At 41.4% G+C, this 23250-nt stretch overlaps 1 protein-coding gene across 1 annotated transcript; it reads left to right on the forward strand.

Moving 5' to 3' along the window:
- Window positions 1-21224, forward strand: pkp3b (plakophilin 3b). The gene is made up of 13 exons (XM_076024944.1): window positions 1-362; window positions 6272-6360; window positions 7514-8133; window positions 9219-9342; window positions 9497-9701; window positions 9840-9999; window positions 10512-10620; window positions 11202-11366; window positions 15216-15395; window positions 16182-16335; window positions 16450-16645; window positions 17460-17547; window positions 20291-21224. The coding sequence occupies exons 1-13, from the start codon at window positions 149-151 to the stop codon at window positions 20330-20332; spliced, it is 2346 nt and encodes a 781-aa protein (XP_075881059.1). The 5' UTR covers window positions 1-148; the 3' UTR covers window positions 20333-21224.
- The last annotated feature ends 2026 nt before the right edge of the window (window positions 21225-23250 follow it).

Below are 23250 nucleotides of genomic sequence, written 5' to 3' on the forward strand. Positions count from 1 at the left end.
CTTCAGCCTGTTGACTGATGGACTCCATTTCGCGGCGGACACTCGACACCCAGACTTCGCCGCTGTCCGCCCCGGCCCCGGAGTCCGTCCAGACAACCGTGTCTCTCTCTCTCTCTCTCTCTTACACACACACACACACACGCCGAGGATGAGCGTAGCCGTGGCGGAAAGCAGAGGCTGCTTTCTTTCAGCCCTGCAGCCCAACACCTCCCGCACCGCTTATGTGGTCCCCTCGGACGGTCCATCGCCCGACCCGGTGGCCAAAGCCCGGAGAGTCCAGGAGCAGGTCCGGTTGCGGCTGGCCGAGAAGAAGAAGTCCTCCTCCCTGCCCAGACTCGACGACACGCTGGTCAGCTCAACAGGTGAGACGATAAACAATCCAACAATTAGTCTCCGGTGTGCAGAATGTGAGCTATGAACTTGTGATGTTTGTTTGTGTGTTTGTTTGGTTTTGTTTTTTTTTTATACTTGGTAACGGGAGTGCAGTGTTGGAGCATTTGGATCAAGGTAAATAATAAATGAAGAAAACGTCTCATGGTTGGTGGAGGGGTAAATACTGCTGATTTCAGGGCAATTTAAATTTTGAATTGGTAAAATATGTTGTCTGTGAGAGGTTGTGTTATTGGCATATGTTTTACTTTTGGCATGTGCAAATATGCCTGCGACAAAATGCTTTGCAGCTGGTTTGCGATGGAAATGTTTTTCTAATGTTTCCTTCATTTTGATACATTTACTCCCCGCCCCCCCCAAACAAAGAAACGAGGCGAGGTATTTCTACAAACTATGTATTGTGACCATGGCATATTTGTCTAGACTCCTATGTGGTTTATGGTGGATGGAAGTTACTATCACCATTTTCTTTGCTGTTTTCTTTTAAAATCCAAATATCAGGAAACATTCCCCAGCGCCTTGTCTATCTCAGTCTGCCTATAATCTTTGTAATCATTCACTGAGCAGGTCTTAAACATTAATCAGAAATTTACTTGTGTGAGTGTGCTGTCCCCATTTGAACACCAAAGTCTTCTGTTTTTTTGCCTCAATTTTGGTCATCACCCACCTTAGGTCTCTTGAGCAATATTAGACAGTCATATCAAAATTAGTAATATACACATACTTTATATTAACACCAGGGGAAAAAAAGAAAACAAAAACTTCAAACAAGAATCAAGATATGCTCAGGGATTATCAAACAAATATTAAAATTGTTTTCCTATTATTACATGTAGTTTTATCAGTGACACTAAAAGTCACAATCACCTCATCAAGGTGATTGTGACGCACTCCAATAACCCACCTCATCAAGTGGTCCGATTTCTGATTGCGGCACTCAATCGTTCACCCTCCCTCTCCCAAGCTTGCCATTGAACTGCGACAACAACCTTGATGCGTTCTCCATTGGATTATGAGGTCCCCATTAATACACCTATTTCAACCATTTGTTTTCCAAGTCTCAAGTCTCTCTGACATTTCCAAGCTACGGTGCATACGGAAAGCATTGACAGCGCTTCACTTTTTCAACATTTTATAATGTTGCAACTTTTTTTCCAAAATGGATTAAATTTTACACACAACATACCATAATGGCAATGTGTTTTTTATTTTAAATATTTGCAAATTTATTCAACTAAATGCTAAAATTGAGTGTGTGTTATAGTCTAAAAAATGCTAAATTGCTGAAAAATCACATGTACATAAGTATTCACAGCCTTTGGCATGAAGCACAAAATTGAGCTCAGGTTTCTACTGATCATCCTTGAGATGTTTCTGCAGCATAATTGGAGTCCACCTGTGGTAAGTATCACTTGATTGGACATGATTTGGAAAGGCACACACATGTCTACATATGTTCCTACAGTTGGCAGTGCATGTCAGAGCACAAACCACCCATGAAGCCACAAGAATTGAAAATAGGAAGTACAGTAGGCACGACTCATCACCAGGGCAATAACAACTCTATGGTGCCGTGAGGATGTTTCTCAGCCGCAGGAACTGGGAGAATAGTCAAGATAGAGAGATAGATGAACGCAACAATGTCCAGAGACATCCTGGATGAAAACCTCCTCCAGAGTGCTCTTGACCTCAGACTGGGGCGACGGTTCAGCTTTCAGCAGGACAACGACCCTAATCACAAAGCCAAGATACCAAAGGAGTGGCCTCAGGACAACTCTGTGAATAGGCTTGAGTGGCCCAGCCAGATCCCAGACTTGAATCTGCTTGAACTTCTCAGGAGACATCTGAAATGGCTGTGCGCAGAAGCTTCTGATGGAGCTTTAGTGGTGCACCAAAGATGAATGGGTGAAACTGCCAAGAGAAAGGCATGCCAAGCTTGTGGCATCATATTCAAAAAGACTTGAAGCTCTCAGAACATAATGTGAACAAGGATCTCTAATTGCTCTAATTTCCACCAAAAGTGCACCTACAAAGTATTTAGTAAAGGCTATAAGTATGTGTGATTTCTCAGGTTTTTATTTTTAATAAATTTACAAAATTCTCAAAACAATTATTTTTGACTTCATACTGTTGTGTGGAGAATTTTGTGGAAATAAATGAATTTAATCCATTTTGAAGTAAGACTGTAACATTAAAATAACTATACACACACACACACACACACACACACACACACATACAGAGAGGGAGACAGAGAGATATATTAAAGACTTGGAAAACCAAATGACTTTTATTTTAAAGAGATTGTAAGCTTGCACAAATATATTTATTGCTCAATATTTATATTGAACTTTGGCCAGGAAATGTTAAGAAATTTATTTAACAAATTATCTTAAACATTTTTATGATATGACTACAACAAACTATACCTAGAAATTTACATGACCAAGGTCTATGTAATGCAGTGATGCATATTTGCATTCGCTCGCATGCTTTTGCTGCATTCGAACTGATGTGTGTTATTTCCTGGTACTTTCCTGCTTTATTCCCTTGTCTTTGTGGAAAGTTAATTTTTATGACATCACAGAATCCAGTGACTACAGCTTGAGCGGTACTGAATGTTCACCAACTTTCAGAGAAACCCAAGCCCTTAATTCACGATCCAGACGTGGTCACTAAGGACAATAGATTGGAGTTCATGCAGGGGAAGTCCAGAGGATCCACCTTTGTCAAATTCCCTGCCAGATTGTGACCCTGCATTGACATTTTGTGGGGAAACAAATGAACAGCAGAGGAAAGAGTTGGTTGTCCTTTTGGTCTCTGATTCCTCTGTATGTGTGATAAGACCACAGGAACCATGCAGGAGTCAGGATCAGCTCCTGTATGTCATCAGATCTTCTTTTTATTGGAAAACCCATAACTCCACTTTTTTTTTAATCCCATTAGATCAAATCCCTTCTCAGTGAAACAACTATAAAACCTCCATTACTTGTTCAGGTAGAATATGCTCTGGTATTACATTACAATATGTGATTGCAAACATGTGTATGTGGGTTTTGTTGCAAAAGAATTAAAGCTGAGTTACTGTTGAGGTGCAACAGACACTGCAGCAACAGGGACAAAAGATACTCAACTTGGACTTTTGTCTTTTGTCTTTGACTTTTCTTATTTTTTGCCAAGTACAACCACAAGATCATGAAAAAGGCCTCCTCTAAAATCCTGGCTTCATTCCAGAGAAAAATTATGCCATTATCATAGTTAGTTGCTGAGAGCAGTGAACACTAGTTCACCGACTTCAGTGAATGTGGAAGAACATTGACACACTACATTTTTGTACTTTGGGAAAAACAACTGTTACTACTCTTCCCCAATTAGAACATCCCATAATAGCTTGTAGTTAGAAGATCGATGCAACCGTTGAAAGTGAAATGCAAGTTGGTTTAATGACCACCTTGTGTGTTGAACATTCCATTCCAGTCACCTCTTCACAGTCTCACCACACTTATCTGAGTCTATTTTAAACTTGTGCTGACTCTGACCTGCCAGTGAGATTTTTCTCACGGAGGACTAAAACTGGATAGGACACACTGCAACTGACTACTGGTCTTTAATATGTAAATTATGCTGTCTAAGGATTGAAATAAAGCTGTAGTGATGGTCAAGACAAAATCACACGCTACTCTCAGAGGTACTGAAACTTAGCAAGTTGGATGCAGGGGAAACAGCTAATTTGTTAACGACTTTGTGGAACCTCAGACTCTGATGTGAAAAACAGGGAACATATGCCTCATATGGGGGCAAAGACAGTAACTCTCCTTATAACTAAGGTCAAAGGTCTACGTGTGAGTGCAAGATAATGGCAGGAGTGATTCTATGCTGGCACGTGTTTTGATCAGAAGAAACGGGGTTAGACATGATCTACGTTCTACAGTCTTTTTCAGCAAAGTACCTGAAGGGTAAATTTACCAAGTGTTATCAAAAAAGACTCTGGAAACTAGCTGAATAAACAAGTGTTGGTTAACTTCTAATCTGTGAAAGGCTTCTTGTTTTAAATAAATTGCACAAATTTCTACTTCCATGTTGCTGTAACTTTTGATCTCATTCCAACGATGACCTTGAGTGGTCGGGTTCTAACTTTGCCAAGGAGTAAACAGTGGGTATGTCAATAGACACAGACAACAGTGAAACACACATATCGATTAAAGGCAGTGGTTACATGCAGTGTACTGTGGTGGTCGTGTACCAGCATACCTTCTGTAACCTCTCCACCCTGGTGATGCTTCCACTCAGGCATGCAGCCTCGCTCCTCCCTCCTTCCTTCCGTCTGGCTGGACTTTTACTACAAGCCACACCCCACACCCTTTTTTTCTTCACCTCTGCCTGCCACTGACAATGGTGCAACACTGTGCCATCTATTGTACATCTTCATGTCTTATTTATTCCTTTACACTTCAGTGAACTACCAATGTTGTCCATGACATTATTTTGGCTTAATACTTCTTGCCGTATGCCTATCAGGATGGTTGTGGTATGTCAGATGGTCCAGGCTGAATTAACTTGGCAACTAACAGATGGATTAGCACACATTGTTTTCCCAGACATTTTGCGGGAAATGTCGCAAGCCCTCCATGTGTCCTGTTCTCTTCGTTGTTTGCTGGCTGTGCTGAGTGCACAATCACTTTGTTTGGAGTAGTTGCCTCACAAAGCCTTGTCAATAAACACGACTTGGTTGCAGACATAGACTGCTCGATGCTAATAATAACACGAACCTGCTAAAATGCTCTAAATTTATTTATATTTTTCCATTTGGCATTGTCCACAAAAATGGCAACGTTTCGGTATATCTGTGTTTGGTACGTGGAGGATCGGCACAATGCAGAGTGCTTAGGATGGGCAGAGAGCCAGTTGCTTGTCTCAAGTGGCTAAAATGATGTCACATTTAGAATTTTAGAATTCTAAATTCTAAAATTTAGAATTTAGAATTCTAGAATTTAGATTTGATGTCACAATTTTCAATTGAACATACCCGTGAGACATTCTTAACTTGCAAACTGCCATTAAGCTCAACAAAAAGAATGTCATTTTTTTCGTAGCTTCACTTTCCATAATTTCTTCATGACTTTATGTACAGTATATCAGGACACACACCAGTGAGACTGAACAGCATGGCAGTATACAAGTATCCTCTTCAGTAGTAGCCTCTTACGCCACCAGTGAGCTGACCTCTAATGACACAGGAAGAGGGCTACTGAGGGTCTTCTGTCGTACCTGGAGCCAGGCCAACACAAAATTCCTTGTGTTGTGTGGAGTGAGGTGGGGTGGGGGATGGGAGTATTGTCGGAATACCCAGATCAGGCTGGGTCAATGCCTTAAAGGCCAACTCTCTTTTTCTTCATTTTCTTCTTTCTCTGTTCCCAAGAACTGTCATCACTTATATAAGGAGTCTTTTAGAACCAGAGTCAATTTGGAAGCTATCAGGAGGTGAAGCCAGAGTGCTTAGCTACAACACATTGAAGCCAATAGCCACTCAATATCAGATTGGAAAAAGTTAATAATCATCAGCCATCATTGGTGATAAGAAAAATTAGACCTTTGACATATTTTTATATTAAATAATCTGAAGTTCCTTCAATGATTTAAAATTTAGAATTGGTTAACCCATCTACTTTTACAGACATCACAATAATGATTTATTCCTTGTGTTACACAATGGGCTCACAGCACCTGTAGTTAATACTTGACATGAGAGATCTTGAAGCCAAGTTTTTCTGGAAGCCAAGTAGCCAAATCATCACCTGTTACATATTGTTTAATTTGTACATTTTGACTGCATGGGATACCGGTAAACTTAACATTTTGTCTTTTTTTTTTCCTCATCCAGACTACAGCTATCCGGAGACAAGGCACTACAACCACAGCCATGGCTTCAGCTCCAGGTCGATGATAAACACCCCCAGCCGGATCATGGCTGTGAGTAGATGCAATCACTCAGTGTGCAGACATGTTTGTGCACTTTGGGTTTGATGTTTAAAAGGAGCATGTGCAGTGTGATGAAAAGTGACAATTTGCTTAAATTCTTGACCAGAAAACTACCAGAATAAAGTTGTGTTGGTATTTTATACTGTGCAAATAGGGCCTTAGGCTTAGATTGTGAGAATTTACTGCCGTCTCTCAGCTGTAAGGCTGTAAGTTAGTTTGATGGTTCTCTTTGTTGAGTTGCACAGTTCTCACGACTTTCATCCAAAGTCCCTCTTTATGCCCCCAAGCCAAGGCTTTCTAAAGGCTCTTTCAGAGCTCTTACCATTACACTGTCAGGAATAAATCTGCAAATTGAAGGTTCTTGAATGGATGGGAAGTGGAAAAAAAAAGACTTTTTCTGTGGCAAAAGGAAATGTGCTTGTTCCACCAAATATTGAAAGTTTGTATCAGTAATGAGTTTTAGGTGTTGATTTTGTCCATTTTTAACTTTAAAATTTGTTTGATTTTAGGTAAAGCAATTGCATAAACAAGCCCAATCATAATCCAATTTTTGGCACAGCAAAAACTAAAACCTAAAATGTAGCCGTGACTGAAAAACATTAATATTAAAATTAGAGTCCAAGTCAAACCTATTGAATTAATTACATGACACAAATACCCTGGTCTAAAGTGAAATTTGATTTTCCTTCTTTAATTGGAAACCTTTTTGTCAGGAAGTGGTCACACTCCTACAAACTGACAGAGACACACCTGAAGGACTGAACAAGTAGCATGCGTGAATAATATTTCCTTTCTGGTCTAATCGGCCACATGTTGATCCAGACCCAGAACAATGTAAAGACCAAGGAAGAAAAATAAACAGGATGTGCGCCTGTAACTGTAAACTGGCTGCTCTCACAATGAAAAGGCAACAGTGAGCTTCCTGCAGCTTCCAGACATTAATCAAGGGCTGAAAAAAAGACCTGCTTTCCAGCTTCACTAGCCTTTGGCTGTCTTCGTTATGAATCTGTTGTGGAAAAAAACACAATATCACTTCTTCGTGCAGGCAGGAGCTCCTCTTCAATAAAAGTTAATATCACATTTGCTGACCAATACAGGCTTGACCCCTTGCTGTGTGTAAACTTTTATTACATCCACCCTGCAGGTACCTACTGTGCCTCTTTACTCCTCTGGATTCTCCTCTCAGTCGGCTGTGGAGACCTCGCAAAGGGCCAGGCAGAGAGGAGCCATCTCGGTCCAGAGCAGCTTCCAAACCTTCCAGACACACAATAGAACCAGACGCTCCAAGTCACTGTGTCAGGCAGACCAGGAGGCGATGACACCTCCTGTGTCAGCTCCTCAGGAGAAGACCTTCCTCACCATCCCAGTGCCTCCCCCTGGCACTCTGAGGCGCAGCTTAAGTGGGACACTGGCCCAGGATAGATCGTATTGGCAGGAAGAGGAAGTGCCAAACCAGTACATCTACAAGGGCCCGTCCCATCGTACCATCAGCCGTATTGCCAACCGGCAGCAGCACTACCAGCAGCAGGGTTCCACTTTTGGCCAGGAGGGCTGGGTAGGGACGAGTAGAGGGGTCCCAATGGCAGGGGATGGCTTTGGGACACAGTGGCAGCAGAATGTCTGTCGGGGTAACAACGTGTTGGGAACTGGGCAATACCAAGCCTCCCTCAACCGGGCAGCCTCAGTCCGCAGCGTGAGGAGTGTTGGGAAAGGGGTGGATGTCATGGATGGAGCTTCAATACACAGTAACGACCCACTGGAAGGGTAAGCCATAGTTTCCTGCCAAAACAGCAGGGCTATCACCCATTTTACTTTAATTTGAACCTCAAATTGCAGCAGACTTGTCAGAAAGAAGGGGTATCTGTGACAAGAAAGACACTCCTAATTGAGTTGAACTGAAAAGTTCATCTAAAGGAATACACAGATTCACTGGTCTGCATCTGCTCCATTGACTCTCTTCATGTGATTTGGAGTCACCAAAAGCACAGCATGTGCTTTGGATTCCAGCGTTCAAAAGTTCTGAGTTGTCCTTTTTTCTATCAGACATGTAAAATATAGGTAAGCTGTCAAAATAGGCCAATGAATAGAGGGATAGAATAGAATTTAGTTGCTACTTTTGCATTAGCGCAATAGTCCGACCCAGATTACCTCGAGACGTTCATTTGCCACTGTACCATTTAGGTACGCCTGGATAGAACTATTGCTACCATTATTAAACCCTGGAGACGGCTTTGTGTGAAAATCCCAGTAGACCAGTTCATGAAATGCTCATACCAGCAACCATGTCCACCATGCTCAGAATCACTGAGATTTGAACATTCCGCCCAATAAAGCAGTCAGGTGTGTCTTAATTGGTAAAAAAAAAACAAACAAACAAACATTTCTATCCACTTTTATGACCAAGTGACAGTTAAGCTAGAGTGCCTTTTGCCTTCTTTTTTGTATTCAGTATTCACGTAGGTCAGTGGTTGATATTGTCTTTTACACTAGTATTAGGCGGCTGACATGGCCACCAAAGAATTTCTCATACAAGCGATGCAGTGAAGTCACTCAAAGCCATACATGCTCATGCCAAGTTTGTCTTTTTTGGTTTTGAAAGATGATGAGGTATTTTGACCATTATATTTTCCTTTTCCACCCCATACTTCCCTCATTTTCATTATTCAATTAGAAGTTAACTTCACATTGTTGCTTAACAAAGAACTCCAAAATCTAGGCAGGGATCATTTGGAGGTTTTCAAACAGTTTTAATCTGAACTTTGGGAATGCCATGCTTTGCTGTGATGTGTGTAGCCTCTGTTAATATATAGCCTAAACTTTAGAGCATGTGTTCTTGTGTGTGTTTTAAGGATTCAGGGCCTGGACATGCCTACAGCTGTGAGATATTTGACTGAGTCAGATGCTAACTTGCAAATTCTCGGAGCTGCGTACATACAGCACCAGTGTTACCATAGCAACAGTGCCAAAAACCAGGTATTGGTTACATTTGAATCAGTCGCTCTGTTTATTCCTTTGCTTGCCTCCTTGTTATTAATCACAAATGTATCAACATCTTCATTCACCCAAACCAATCACTCTTTGTCCATGTCTCGTCTATAACCATAGTAATAGTCTCTCTCTGATCCAGGTCCGAGTTCTGCAAGGAATCCCAGCTCTGGTTGACCTTTTCTCTAGCGAAAACAGAGCTGTCCAACGATATGCCACCGGAGCCACCCGCAATCTTATTTATGAAAACGCTGAAAACAAGATGTCACTGGTAGATTCGGGCGGAATCATGCGTCTTGTCAGCATCCTGAGTGAACCTGACGAGGAGCTGAGAAAGACCATCACAGGTAATAATGGATTACACAAGGGTTGCCTTGACTCCTCCTGCTATGTGTGAAGACAGTGAATGTTTAACACGATCCCATCCGATCATCGTGGTTCTGCTATGTTTTCATCTTGTTGCTTAAAAAACATTTTCGGTGCAGGTGTCCTTTGGAATCTGTCATCCAGAGACAACTTGAAGGAAAAGTTGTCCAAAGAAGCTTTGTCTGTGCTGACAGAAAAGGTCCTGGTTCCACTGTGTAACAGCATCCCGCTGAGCCCGTCAGAGAGAGAGATCTACTATAACACCACCGGCTGCCTCAGGTGACCCTACACACAATGTGCTTCTCTTCTTACCCCGATGGGGGAGTTCTAGGGCAAACATATTAATTTCTCTCAATTGTAAATAATCCCAACTTTTGAATTAAAATCTGCATGGCTCTGCACAAAATGCCAGGCAGCTGGTTTTACTCGTACATAACAGCAAACTGAAGTAAAGGCTGATGATTAAAAGGTCACATTATCACTTTGCAAAGTAATGAGATTGCAAAAGAGCTTCAAAATGCCCCCCCCCCCAGGCTGTAGTTTGCCCATGCCTGGTCTAAGGCCAGCATTTTGTTGTGTCACCTCAAATCTTGCAAGCCACATTCAGGTTGGACCTCATAAAGCTAAAGAAGAAAAAGAAGAAGATAAGACAGGCTCTCAGCAAATGTTGTAGAAATGAATTAGTTCAAAGCAAAGAGCCGAATATAACTGAAGAATTTGCCCCAAAATCCCTTAACCCCTTAACTTAAGCTTCGGTTTTGAATGTATTCTGTGTGTTTGCCTGTTAATAGGAATTTGAGCTCTGTGAACGAGCGGACGAGACAGAAAATGAGAGAGATGCCCGGCCTGGTGGACTCTCTGGTGTGCTACATTCAACAAGAAGAGGCTGGAGATGACAAGGTAGCCAACGTTCACTGACAACCTGAGACATTTTCTGACATGGATCACAATGAGGTTTTCCAAACTCCTGTCACCATTATGGCTGCAGCACCAAGAAATCACAGTCACGTTGTCTTTTTTCTTTTTCTTTTTTGTCATTGTCAGACAACACACATAAACCGAAACCTATTATAACATTAGAATTTAAATGTATCTTCTCAGTAAAATTGTTGGGTCAGATTAATTAGGGCAGATCTCTGTGACCCCCTCTGGAGATTATTTTTAACACAAATTACTAAAAATGCATTATATGTATGCAACAGCCAAATGTTTTTCAAAAAGTAAAACAGGTGAATTTGTGTTCAGTGCTCAGCTGTGAGTAAATTCCCATTTGCTGTCAATTTGGCAGATAAATGTTATTTTGACTGACGTGACGATGACTTGTGTGGAATTCTCACATGAACTTGTTTCCCAAATTCACTTTTAACTTGAAATGACCTTGGCACCTTCCACTCAGGTTATAACCAACCACGCATTTTCATCAGACACGGACGTCCACACATTCACTGGGAATCACTGTCACTCCTGTGGTTTTCTTGTAGGGTTTGGAGAATTCTCTCTGCGTGATGAGGAATCTCTCCTACCAGCTGTACACCGAGCTTCCAACATCAGTACGAATGCGTCTTGAGGGCCCATCCAGAGCTTCCGCCATCAGAGACAACGAGGCCATTGGCTGCTTTACACTGTACAACAAAAAGGGAATTCAGGTGTGTTGATTTTCACACAAACGTTAATAATACAGCAGCCTAAGGTATGCTATTGGCAAACGTTTCTCATGATGGAATTAGACTGTGACCGAGCTCAGTGTTTGCAGGTTTGTGTTTTAAGCTGAGAGCTGTTTGTACTGCCTCCCAAGACATGTTTTGTTTTGTTTTTCCTCAATAGCGCCTCCAATCTAAAATCCTATTCTATCACAGTCTGTTCTGGTATGTTATGATGTCAGCTCCTTTGCTGGCCTCACAGTCACCACACCCTTCTCAGTGATACGCCGAATCGCTGCGTTCCCATTCACTCTGCGCACTGACGTCTGCTTGTTGCTATTCCTGCGGCTGGTGTCTGGTTGTAATTATCTATGTTGCACGTCACTGTCACTGCTGTCCGTAACCCCTGCTTATAAAGAGACTTTGGGGGGAAGCCTGCAGGTTGTCTGTCTGTGGACTCATCATTGCGCATATTTCATTTGTACATCTTTACAATCTGCTTTGGTTGTTTGTTGTACATAGATTGATTTGAGTGGTTTTTCGTAAGTATAGTATAGTTTATTTTGTACTGTTTTTTTAGTGCTGCAACAGTTGAGTTTCCCAATTTGGGATCAATAAAGTGCATCTATCTATCTATCAATCTATCAATCTATCTATCTATCTATCTATCAATGTTAATTTCCAAAAGAGAGAAGAAGAAGAAGAAGAAGAAGAAGAAGAAGAAGAAGAAGAAGAAGCTCATTGGTTCTTTGTGTCTGGAGTTTGCATGTTCTCCTTGTGTCTGCGAGGGTTTTTTGTGGGTCATCCTTTTTCCTGTGGCAAATTGGTAACTCCAAATGGGCCGTAGGTGCGAGGGTGAATGGTGGTTTGTATTTCTACCTTACCCTTCTTCTTCTACCTTGCAATAAACTGGCGCCCCATGAACCCCATGACCCATGACCCTGAGTGCAGGATCATGGGGTCATTGAAAATGAAATTGAGTGCGTCTAATAATGTGATCCTTTTGTGGAGGTGGCACCTACAGAACCCCCACCCTCCATGTTTGACACGACACGGCCAATTTTCAAAACAGGGCACTAGAAGTCCCACGGCGACTTCCAGAATATACAGTACAACAGCTTTTCCTTAAAATGTACTTAGTGGAGACTGAAAGATATGGGACTTTAGTAGATTTTTCAGGCATCTGTACTTAACTTGAGTGTTTATTTGCTGATGACTCCTTACTTTACATTTGTACGTCTACATTTGTACACAAATATATTTGTACAGAAAAAAAACATTTTCATTTTTCCAAAATCATAAACAAATGTATTGTTTCATTATTGGCAAAAAACAACAATGTTTTTACTTTTCAAGTACACCCCAGAACCAATACTTACTCTTACTTTTACTTTTACTTTTACTCCTACAGTGAAGGAGTTGAATCAGTACTTTTACTTTCACCAGTGTATTTTTTTCACACACAAGTATCCCTACTAAGTACAGAATGTGAACGCTTTTGTCACTAATTGGAATGCAGGCTGTCTTGCAGGTGAGGCCTCTCACTCTGAGCAGGTGTTGCTGCTGCAGTTGTTTCCGCAATAGCCAGATAATAAATGGCTGCGCAGACGGAAACCTAAGATGAAGCCATAAGGTTCCACGGAGAGGCTCCATTTCACACAGCGCGCTCAGCCTACAGATCACGTTTCGCATTGAAACGCAACGGAGGGTGAACAAACTCTCAACCCTCACAGTCTCAGAGCATAAGAGAGTGACAGGCACACGGTTTGTGCTGCATTGCGCGTTTTCCATCCATGTGATATGGCTTAGTGTTGTTGTAGTACTCGAGATTGGTCTTGGTCTCACAACCACTTTTTAAGGGTCTCGGTCTTGTCTCGGACTCTGAGTCATTTTTACTCGGTCTTGTCTTGGTCTTGGACTGGACGCACTCGGGATTTTTGATCAAGACCGGCCGAGACTTGTTGTGATTTTTCTTTGATATATACGATCTTGGTCTTATCTCGGTCTCGATACTCTCTAGTCTTGATAATCTTTTGGTCTCGGTTGGTGCGATCTTGACTCCAACACTGTTGTTCAGTTATATGGCTTTCCCTCCAACGTATGAATGGTGAACAAGGAGGACTTCCCATCCGGCGTTAACATGGTTTCTTCAGTCGTACGACACTCCAGTCTGCTTAAGACGGCCTTACTAATCCTGCCTGGACTGCTGTGAATCGTGGCCTCAGAGTCTAACAAAGGACTTGAACCTCATTTCATTCAATGGAAGTTCTATTTTTTTTTCTTCACAACCACTAGTGGTCCGTGGTGACTTTAAATCCTGCCTCTAAACAGTAACTGTCTCCAATCGTTGTTTAGCAACAGCAAGCAAGCACTGCAGGCACGTTGAGCTTTTTAACCACTCCAGCAAAAACTGAGCGTGTGTGTGTCTCCAAAAGTTATTTACGGTGTTGTGTTGCTTGTGTTCTCAGTAACCTGTGCAAAACAAAAGAGGAAAGAAACGAGTAGAATGGGGTGGACAAGTTAGACTTTGCTTTTATCCCCATTTAGTTTATTACACCGCAACTCATGACCTAAAGCTGCTAAAAAAAAATAATCAAAGACTCATAACTACACTGTATATTCATCACTTACTCTTGTATACAGTCTGTGGAAGATTGTACATCAGATTCAAGATTAAGAGATCTCTAAGGGGCAAATCAGTTCAGTTGTTTAGAAACAAAACAACCAAAAAAGGGAAATGGACACTACCAGTCAAAAGTTTGGACATGCCCGTTTCTTCTTTATCTTTACTACTTTCTTCACTGGAGCTACATAATGAAGACATAATATATGTGACCAATATATATGGATTAATGTAGCAAAAGGAAAAAATGTTCTGCCTAAATACCTAAATATGTTATATATATTTCATATAAAGGGTGGCTATTCTAGATCATCTAAAACATAAACTTGCTCGAGTTATTTCACACTTTTTTGTTTAATGCATATTCTATATGTGTTCGTTCCAGTTTTGATGCCTTGAGTGACAATCTACAAGGTAAATAGTCATGAAAATGAAAGAAAAACCATTAAATCAGAAGTATGTGTCCAAACTTTTGACTGATAGTGTAGTCATTACCAACAAAAACCAGGATCTATCTATCGATCTGGACCTGTAGCCGTTTCTTCTTTTTTTTTTTTCACTGTTTGACTCAGTGCGATGCATCACGACCCACAAGCGGCAGTGACGCGGTCTGTTGAGATTGCATGACTAATGAAATGCCTCACACTGTTACCACATGCTTCCTGACAACTGACAGTACAAAATGAAAATTGTTTCAATATGATGAGGGACTGAAGATCCAACCTTCCAGTTTTTCTCCTTATAAGTTGGATATGGGGGACAAAGGTTTTGGTTTCTGGAGCATGGGTGGGCAAACTTTTTGACTGGTGGGCCACAATGGGTTCTGAACATTTGACAGAGGGGCCTAGAAATACTGTATGTATGAGGGATATGTAGAAAACATATCATGTAGCCTTAATGTCACTTAAAAATGAACAAAAGCGAAGTTACAACAAAATCACTGTCTTTGAAACCCAGCGGTATTTCACTGTTTATTGAAATGACTCTTAAAACACTGAAAAATGGACGAAATACAGCTATTTTATCACTTGCTGACTATTAATATTATTTCTTCAAGTTTGGCGGGCCAGCTTTAAAGCTTAATGGACCACCCTGCAATGGACTGGCTCCCTGTCCAGGCTAAACACTGTCATTACATCCAACGGCGAGGCACATCATCATCATCAAAGAGTGCTGCGACGTCTTACTGTCATGGTTCTGAACCGTTGTCTTTTCCCCGCTCTCCTCGGCAGCGCAACGAAAATCTGTCCACACTGTCCGAGGTGTCCAGACAGCCCAAGGGGGCCGAGTGGCTGTGGCACCCCAAGGTGGTGGTGCTCTACAAGCTCGTTCTGCAGAGCAGCGAAAGCAACGCCACCAGCCGAGAGGCCGCAATCGGAGCCCTGCAGAACATCACCGCAGGAGAGGCCCGGGTGAGATTTGGGCACACCACAGAAAGATTCGTCATGTGTGGCCATGTTCATACACTACCATTCAAAAGTTTGGGGTCAGTGACTCATTTCTGCATTGAACTGCTTTCTAATTGAGGTCCATGAAATAATCTGCTCAAATGCTCGAAGAACATTACTCGTGCAGGAAAACAGGAAAATCAGTAAGGATGTGCTGAACACATAATGTGATGGCTTTGGTTGTTGCCTTGCATGTCTAATTGAGGACGAATATCCAGTGTGGAATATGCAGCCATCATTGCAAAAGCTGAATGCTTTAAAATTGCCAAAAATCAAAAGCTTTGTTCTGATTATAATACAAAGCTTTTGGTTTTCAGCAATTTTAACTTAGGTAAGTGTGCTAAACCATAAAATACCAAACAAAGTATCATGGTTTGTATTTTAGGCTCTTTAAATCAGCCTACTTTTAGTATATTCACACATGATTTTGCACACTTGAAATCTTCACACTTTCAATTACATATCGGAAATGGTTTTCATTAGACCTCAGAATGTTCCTGTACTTGTTGAGCACATCTTGACTTATTTTCATGTACTCGTAATGATCACAGAGCATTTAAGATCATTATGCCATAAAACTGGTTATAATGGAGTTTAATGCAGAAACGAGTCATTGACCCCAAACCACTGATCGCGTAAATGTTATGTTTATGAAGAGGGTTTATGTGATGTTGAAACTGGTGGGCTGGAAGAAACTAAGACCGGCCCCTAACGACTGTAACTCTGGCCATGTTTGCTGCTCTCTGCTAGTGGTCGTCGGTGCTGAGTGGCGTGGTGACCGAGCAGGAGAGGATGCTGCCCATCCTGCTCGATCTGCTGGACACCAACAATGACGTGGAGCTCAGGCCTCTTACCGGCCTGCTGAGGAATCTGGCCAGACACTCCCCTAACAAAGACCATATGGGTAAAAGCGACAAGCACCACTGTTTCTATTTCAATCTGGAGCGAGCGGAAAAAAAATTAAAAAAAATACAGAGTGTTTATTAAAAAATAATGTCTTGTGTCTTGGTTCTCACAGCCACGAATATGGTGAAAGTTCTGGTGTCCAAACTGCCGGGTGACGGCCTTGAGAAATCACCGTCCAGTGAAGTGGTGGTCAACATCTGTGGGGCCCTGAACAGCTTGGTCACCTGCACGTCCCTTGCAGCCCGTGACATCTCATATTTTAACGGCATTCCGAAACTGATTGGCATCAAAACGTCCCATGACAACAGGTAAAACCCTCTATGTGGGGCAGCATAGCGCATAGGTGTCAAACTCTGGCCCGCAGGCCAAATTTGGCCCGCAGTGTAATTATACTGGGCCAGGCGAGGCAATACAAAATCACCACTAGAGCTGCTGGCCCTCCACTAATATACAGCATATGCACTGCTAATACTACAAATCCCAGAATGCTCCACTTAATCAGGACAGGACGTTCATCGAAGGATATTATTATTGTGACCTCATTGGTTTCTTGATGTTATTTAATTTAATGAGGTTTTTTTTTAATGAAATTGATTTTGCATGTGTCCAATATTAAGTCATTTATTGTATAGTATTAAGATTTGCTTGTTCCATATTAACGTTAAAGCACAACTTGATTGGGGTCCATATAAAAAGGTTCACTGTTCTATCTGGAGGAAGAGTTTTTCAATAAATATCAATTTCGGCTCGCGACTTTGTCCAAGTTTTAAATTTTGGCCCCCAACTGTGTATTTTAGTTTGACACGCCTGGCTTACTTTTTAAATTTAAATATGTGAAACCTTTTGGTTTTGTAGAGATCACTTTCGTTATTACATCACACGATGAGCTGACAGTTTTGCTTCCAGTCTTAAACTTATCTAAGAGCTATGACCTGGTAGATACCTAAACCCTGACTGTCCATATTTTTGAGCTGTTCCTGCGTCCCCCTGTCTGCCCACACAGAAAATCTAACCCTGAGTTAATTTGTGGGTCATTTAAGAAATCCCTCTCTGCGCGCTGTGGTATTTCCTCCTTATTACTCCCCTTTGTTTATGACTGTGTGTCACTGTGTTTTGCTTCAGCAGTGGGAGTTTAAAAGCTGCCAGAGCTGCCTCGACTGTGCTCTGCAACATGTTCCAGTACAGCAAACTGCACAAAGACTACAAGCTGGTAAGATGAACTAACCGGGTAGTTTACATCCATTAATGTTTTCAAAAAGCATTAATGTTTTCCAAAGCCAATTTTTAGTTGCTCTGCTTGAGGAATCGTTGGGTGGTATCATTATTGATTTTTTTTTTTGTGTGTGTGTAAAATAATAAATATCAACACTCTTCATCTGATAGTATGTATTTAAAATGCCATGGTCTTCAAATAGTACTGCAGATTTAACGGAAACCAAATGAAATACCTGAAACTTCATGAAACTGAAATCTGAATGAAACTGGGGGGGAAAAGTCTGATCTTATCCACTCTATAGTCATTAAAGATCAAACTGAGTTTACTAAATGACCTGAAACTGTGTTAACAGTTTCAACGAATGTTAAAACATTAAAATGTAAAACATGTACCGGCTGTGTTTTTAGATTTGGATAATCTGTCTTAAATGGACTCGACCACACAGTGTTGATGTGGTGTTGATTGGAGCTACATGCACAAATACAAACGGAATGCAAGGGTGTGGAGCATTGTACGCTAAACTTTTTTCTCCCTCAGATGTTTTTGTCCTTTGTTCCAGCTCACATCAGATTTATTTTTTTTCCTCCCACATGACCTTCACCCTCTCTTCCTATTGGGCCCACCCCTCAGCCCCTTCCCTCGCCCCTTACGTGATAAACGTCTGTGTCTCTTTAGCCTCTGGTCAGCCCTTATCAGAGGCTTCCCGGCAATGCAAACACAAATATTTTATCTGGAGCAAATTAAGTAAATAGATTATTGAGTATCTGCCAGCAAGACAGCTGTTACTCATGTTGCACAGTGGAAAACTAGTTTATTTTTTTGTTTGTTTTTTATTTGTTTGTTTAATTTTAGATATTATGTTTTATATTCACAGACGTGATTCATATTTAATCTCACACTGCTAAGAATGTCATTTAGCGAGCGGCCGACTGATTTAATACCTCCATCGTATTAATTAAAGTTATTCTTCTGGTTGATGGATGAATATAATGACGGTAGTCTTTACAGAAGGTCTTCATTCAACAGTACTGATGCATCCAATGAGTTCAAGACATGATTTCATGTTTTACAAGTCAATTTTTATTCTATTGAGACAATTTTATACAACACTGCAGCTCAGACTTACCTACATTCCAGTTGTGGGAGCTAAAGAGCCATCAGAGTCTAAGAAACATCTTTGACGCCAGATGTTTATATGTTTTTCATACAAGTCAAAGAAAGAAATGAGCAGTTCTGTCAGCAATGTACTATTTACACTTACTGCTTGGTTGTAGTTTGTTACTCTGTTCTACCGCTGCGTTTTGAAAAGGAGCACAGAAGAGGCGAACACTGAGAGTTTCTCGTATACCTCACCTTGGCAAGTTTATGAAGTTTGACATTGATCCAAAGTGAGTTTGAGAGGGATTAGGGCAGCTTGAGCACGAACAGGAGAAGCTGCTCCTTTTATAGAGGGATGTTGTGCAAGCCTGCTGTGGTATGCCACACTGGCAAGGGGGAAACAAATTAAAAAGTAAAACAATAAGAATATGTGAGAAGTCCAGTTGCACCATTTGAGCCAACAGTCCAGACTTCATTTACTTTACTGTATTTATCCTACTGTGGTGATGACACAGCATTCCTGTGAGGATCTCCGCTCTTGCTCCTGAATACTCCACTTGTGCTTCTGCTGCAGTTCCTGAGAGACCACTCTCAGTAGGAATGCAGAGAATCTGGCTGTGATGTTTCGAGTTTGTCTCTTTTGAACCTTCAGAGACGGATAAAAGAAGAGTTGTTTGAGGTGGACTTGGCAGCCCCTGAACCTTTATTGTGCTCACACACTGACTACTGACACAGCAAACAAAAGCTCTGTTGATGTACCTGCTGGGTGGCCGCGGTAAAATTAATACTCTCAATGGACATCCTGCCGTGCAGCTGTCTTCAGCCCAATCCCAGCGCACTTCATACACAACACGGTGCCGCGTTCACAGGTCGCAGTAAAACAAACGCATCTGAACCAGAATACGAGGGCGACAGAGCAGCAGCCCACGCTGTTCTCTCGCTGGACAAGGCAGCTCACAAGCTGCTTTCCCATCCCTGCTTGTTCTCCCACGCACCACTTGCTTGCGCATTTAAGCGCGTAGTTCCTTGAAGTTGTATTTTCAAAATGTCACTCGCTGCGTTTCCATTACAGTTTTTCGCAAAACACAAGTGATATGTCTAAAATGTGATTTTGCGAGAATTCCTTTTTTTTTTTTTCTTTGTTTGCGTTTGTTTGCTGTCAAGAATGGTTGTTATATTTTTCTCTTTGATTTCTTGTAAAAAATATTCTGTCTCCTCCTCCATCGAAACCATGGATGTATGCAGATGATACCACATCATATTCTGTTAAGTCTGCCTTTCTGCCGTTTTAAATCAGTCACATCATGCAAGGGGAGAACTCCGTTTTAGGGAGCTGGGGGGGATTATAAATTTTTTTTACTATTAGTTAGTGGAGACGTAGCTTAGCCGCTGAAGCGAAAGAGGCATAACGCTGCCATGGAGCTTGAGGTGGCCAAATGGTTGCAACAAAAGTGGGAGGGAATCAAACTTGTTGAAAAGTACACAGAAAGCAATGAATTATCCTCCTGTTATGAGCCAGCAAATAATAGATGAATTGCATCTATGACGTCTTAACACTGCATTCCATTCTGAGTACGCTTCTACTGTTTCTGTGACGTTTTCCTGAATTCTTTTTTTGTTTGTTTTGCTTATTTTTCAGAAAGGATTTTCCAAACGAGACTTCACAGATGCCACCATCTAAGACGCTGCACGTCGCATCATTGCGTCTGAGCTGCCTGTCCCGGATGTAGATGGTTAGAGGGAGGAGGGCAAACAAATCAATTTAAGGAGCAGATTATCTAACTGGATTAACAACGGCGTGAAGACAGTTTGTCCTGTTGCAGGTTGTTGCGTTTCTGAATTGGCTCGGCTTGGATCAGACAGACTGTGATGAGTTGCGGTAAAGCAGCACTAATTCACTCACGTCCACACTGTACTGGACCATAAAAATTACCCAATGACTACGCAAACTACTAGTTTTCAATGTGTAGCTAGTAGATTTAACACAGTGCTTACAGATAATTAGACTGATCCAGAGTTCCTGACAGGGCAACACAATGTGGAGCTGGCCCTCTCTTTTGTGGTTTCACCCTGTGGGATGATCTCTGATTGTAATCTCAAGCATTATCATCATCACTTATTTGTAGACTGCGTAAGACTCGACATTTAACACCATCTATGATGATGGCGTTATGATAAACCTGGTTAATACAGCAATGAGCTGTAAAATTCCTCGAAATGGTGAGAAAGTGAACAACTGTATTACTGCTACTTTTCTTTGTTTTATCGTGTGTTTTAAAAATACTTATCAGTCAAATCAGCACATCTGAAATTAATGGATATTAGATAATAAAAAAACTTTGTATTTTGTTTTCTTTTGCATGGTGGAAGAAGCTCTGTTTCTGCAGAGCCAGCACAGCTTCATGGCGATTAACATACGTCCAGTCAGTGCTTTTTATGGAGGAAACACTTACCAAAAATGGCACTTATATTTACTGTATCTGTAGCTTTAGCCATGGAAGCGCAATTGACATGATGTTGAAACTAAAGAGGCACTTGTGTGTTGTAATAAAACTAAGAAGACTTCCAAAAGATGTTGCAGTCTGTGTGGGTCTGTGAGATGTCACATTTGTTCCCCATGATTCATGTTAACAGTAAAACAGCAATCAGCTTACTGCATATTGTCAAGTCGTGCATACCGTAAAGATGGAACAAAAAGGCTGCACCACTCGTGTCCGTGTAAAGCGGTTTTTAACCTTTGCTCATCAGGTAAGGTAATCAGAACGTTTTTTTCAGCGTGTGAACAAACAGGAAATGATGCGGCTCAATTGTCAATGAATGCACACTCACAGCTGGAAACACCTGGGACAAAAATCACAGCAGAATAGGCAACCAAAGGAAAGGACAGTCATAGTTGCCTATCACAGTAAATCTAACCAGCTAACAGAAAAATCCCCTGAATTAATCTGAGCACCTATAAAGTGACAAGGCACTAAGTGACAACGGTCTGATTGATTGAATGATTCCAATAAAATACACACACATAAGTTTGTGTTTAGCCAAGTGAATTCCACAGTGCACATACAATGTTCTTCATGCATATCACACAATGTGTCAATATTTTTTTTTATGATAGTCCATAGTATCTGTAAACAAAAGAAGGGAGGTGAGGTACGAGCTGTTTGATAGGTAGATCAATGTATTTTTTTGGCATTGGTTCAGTCAGGGATCGTGTGCCAGTAACAATGGGACGTCATAAATACAACCGCTAAATATAGCTCCTAAACCTTCAAACCAAAAACCTCTGTGCTGCAACTGTGGCATGTATCACAGAGCTCAGACTAATGCTGGAATCAGCATCACAACTTCCTGCTCTGCGGAAGCATTTATTTCTTGTTTTTTCTTTACTTGTAACCTCAGATATTGAGGGCCTCAGTTATACACGTACAGTTACACATTACATAAAGAATAGAGTAGGAGCCTTTATTAATCCCACTTTGGGGAATTTCAGCAATGATACAGTAGAAAAGAGGACGACAACAAAAACAAACAACAACACCAACAAACATACTCTCTCTCTCTCTCTCTCTCTCTCTCTCTCTCCCCCCCCCCCTCCTGCCCCCCTCTCACTCTCTCTCTGTGCATGTGCGTGTGTGACACAAATAAATAACCGGAAATAAGAGGAAAAAATAAGAGTCACACATTTTAGGCAAACCACAAAAAAAACAGAGAGAAAATGTAATTGTTCAGTCATGCATGTGAGCTCAGTGGAGACTACAAAACATCCATAGTCCCCCAAAAACATATATATATATAAAAAAAAAAGCAATAAGTCAGTAATAGCAATGCATTAAGAGGGGTAGTTTGTGTTTTCTCAGGAAGGATATGTGGGAGTGATTGCTGGAAACTCCAGCGCTGGGGTTTATCTGAGTAGAGGGGAGGAAGGGAGGGGCTCTGCCCGACATGGGAATGCACAACTTATTGCATGTGTTTGTGTTTTGGGGGTGGAGGTGGGGAGAGTTTTGGGGTCTTTGACATGAGAATCAAGTGAGGAAGAAATGAGGGTTCTTCTCAAACCATGTGTTAGTCAGTTTCTATCATTATCATCAATATTGTTTTGCCTTTGTGTCACGATAAAAATGTTGCCACGCCCAAAGTAAGGAACCAAAAAACCAACATGTTGATACTTCACAAGTCTATTGTCAGCATTTACCTACAGTTTGCGTTGTATTAACAATGAGTCCCCCACATTTTAGAATTTTATGGCTCATTTTTAGAATCAGTTTGATTTCAGATTCACAACTAACTTCACAACAAGCAGTTCAAAACTGCTCCTCTATGCAGCAGCAGCAGCAGCAGCAGGCTGGGTGTGATACTGACTCATTTAATGAGGAGGAGAGCAAAATGTTGCCCACTGATTGCTGAGTTTAGTCTTCATCACGACAGGGAAGACCTCCCTTTTGGAGTTTCCATTGCTCAATCACTATAATTGTGGTCACAGAGCAACCAGGAGTTTTGTTCTTGGCGCCTCAGAGATTTTTTACTGTCAAACTTTTCTGAACAAAACGGGCAGTTGTCATTCTGCCTTGAGGACTTTTCCTGCCCTCTTGTGACAGAACT

This window comes from Nelusetta ayraudi, unplaced genomic scaffold, assembly GCF_046127955.1.
Source record: "Nelusetta ayraudi isolate G7.1 ecotype Tasmania unplaced genomic scaffold, CSIRO-AGI_Nayr_v1 ptg000002l, whole genome shotgun sequence".
NCBI lineage: Eukaryota > Metazoa > Chordata > Actinopteri > Tetraodontiformes > Monacanthidae > Nelusetta > Nelusetta ayraudi.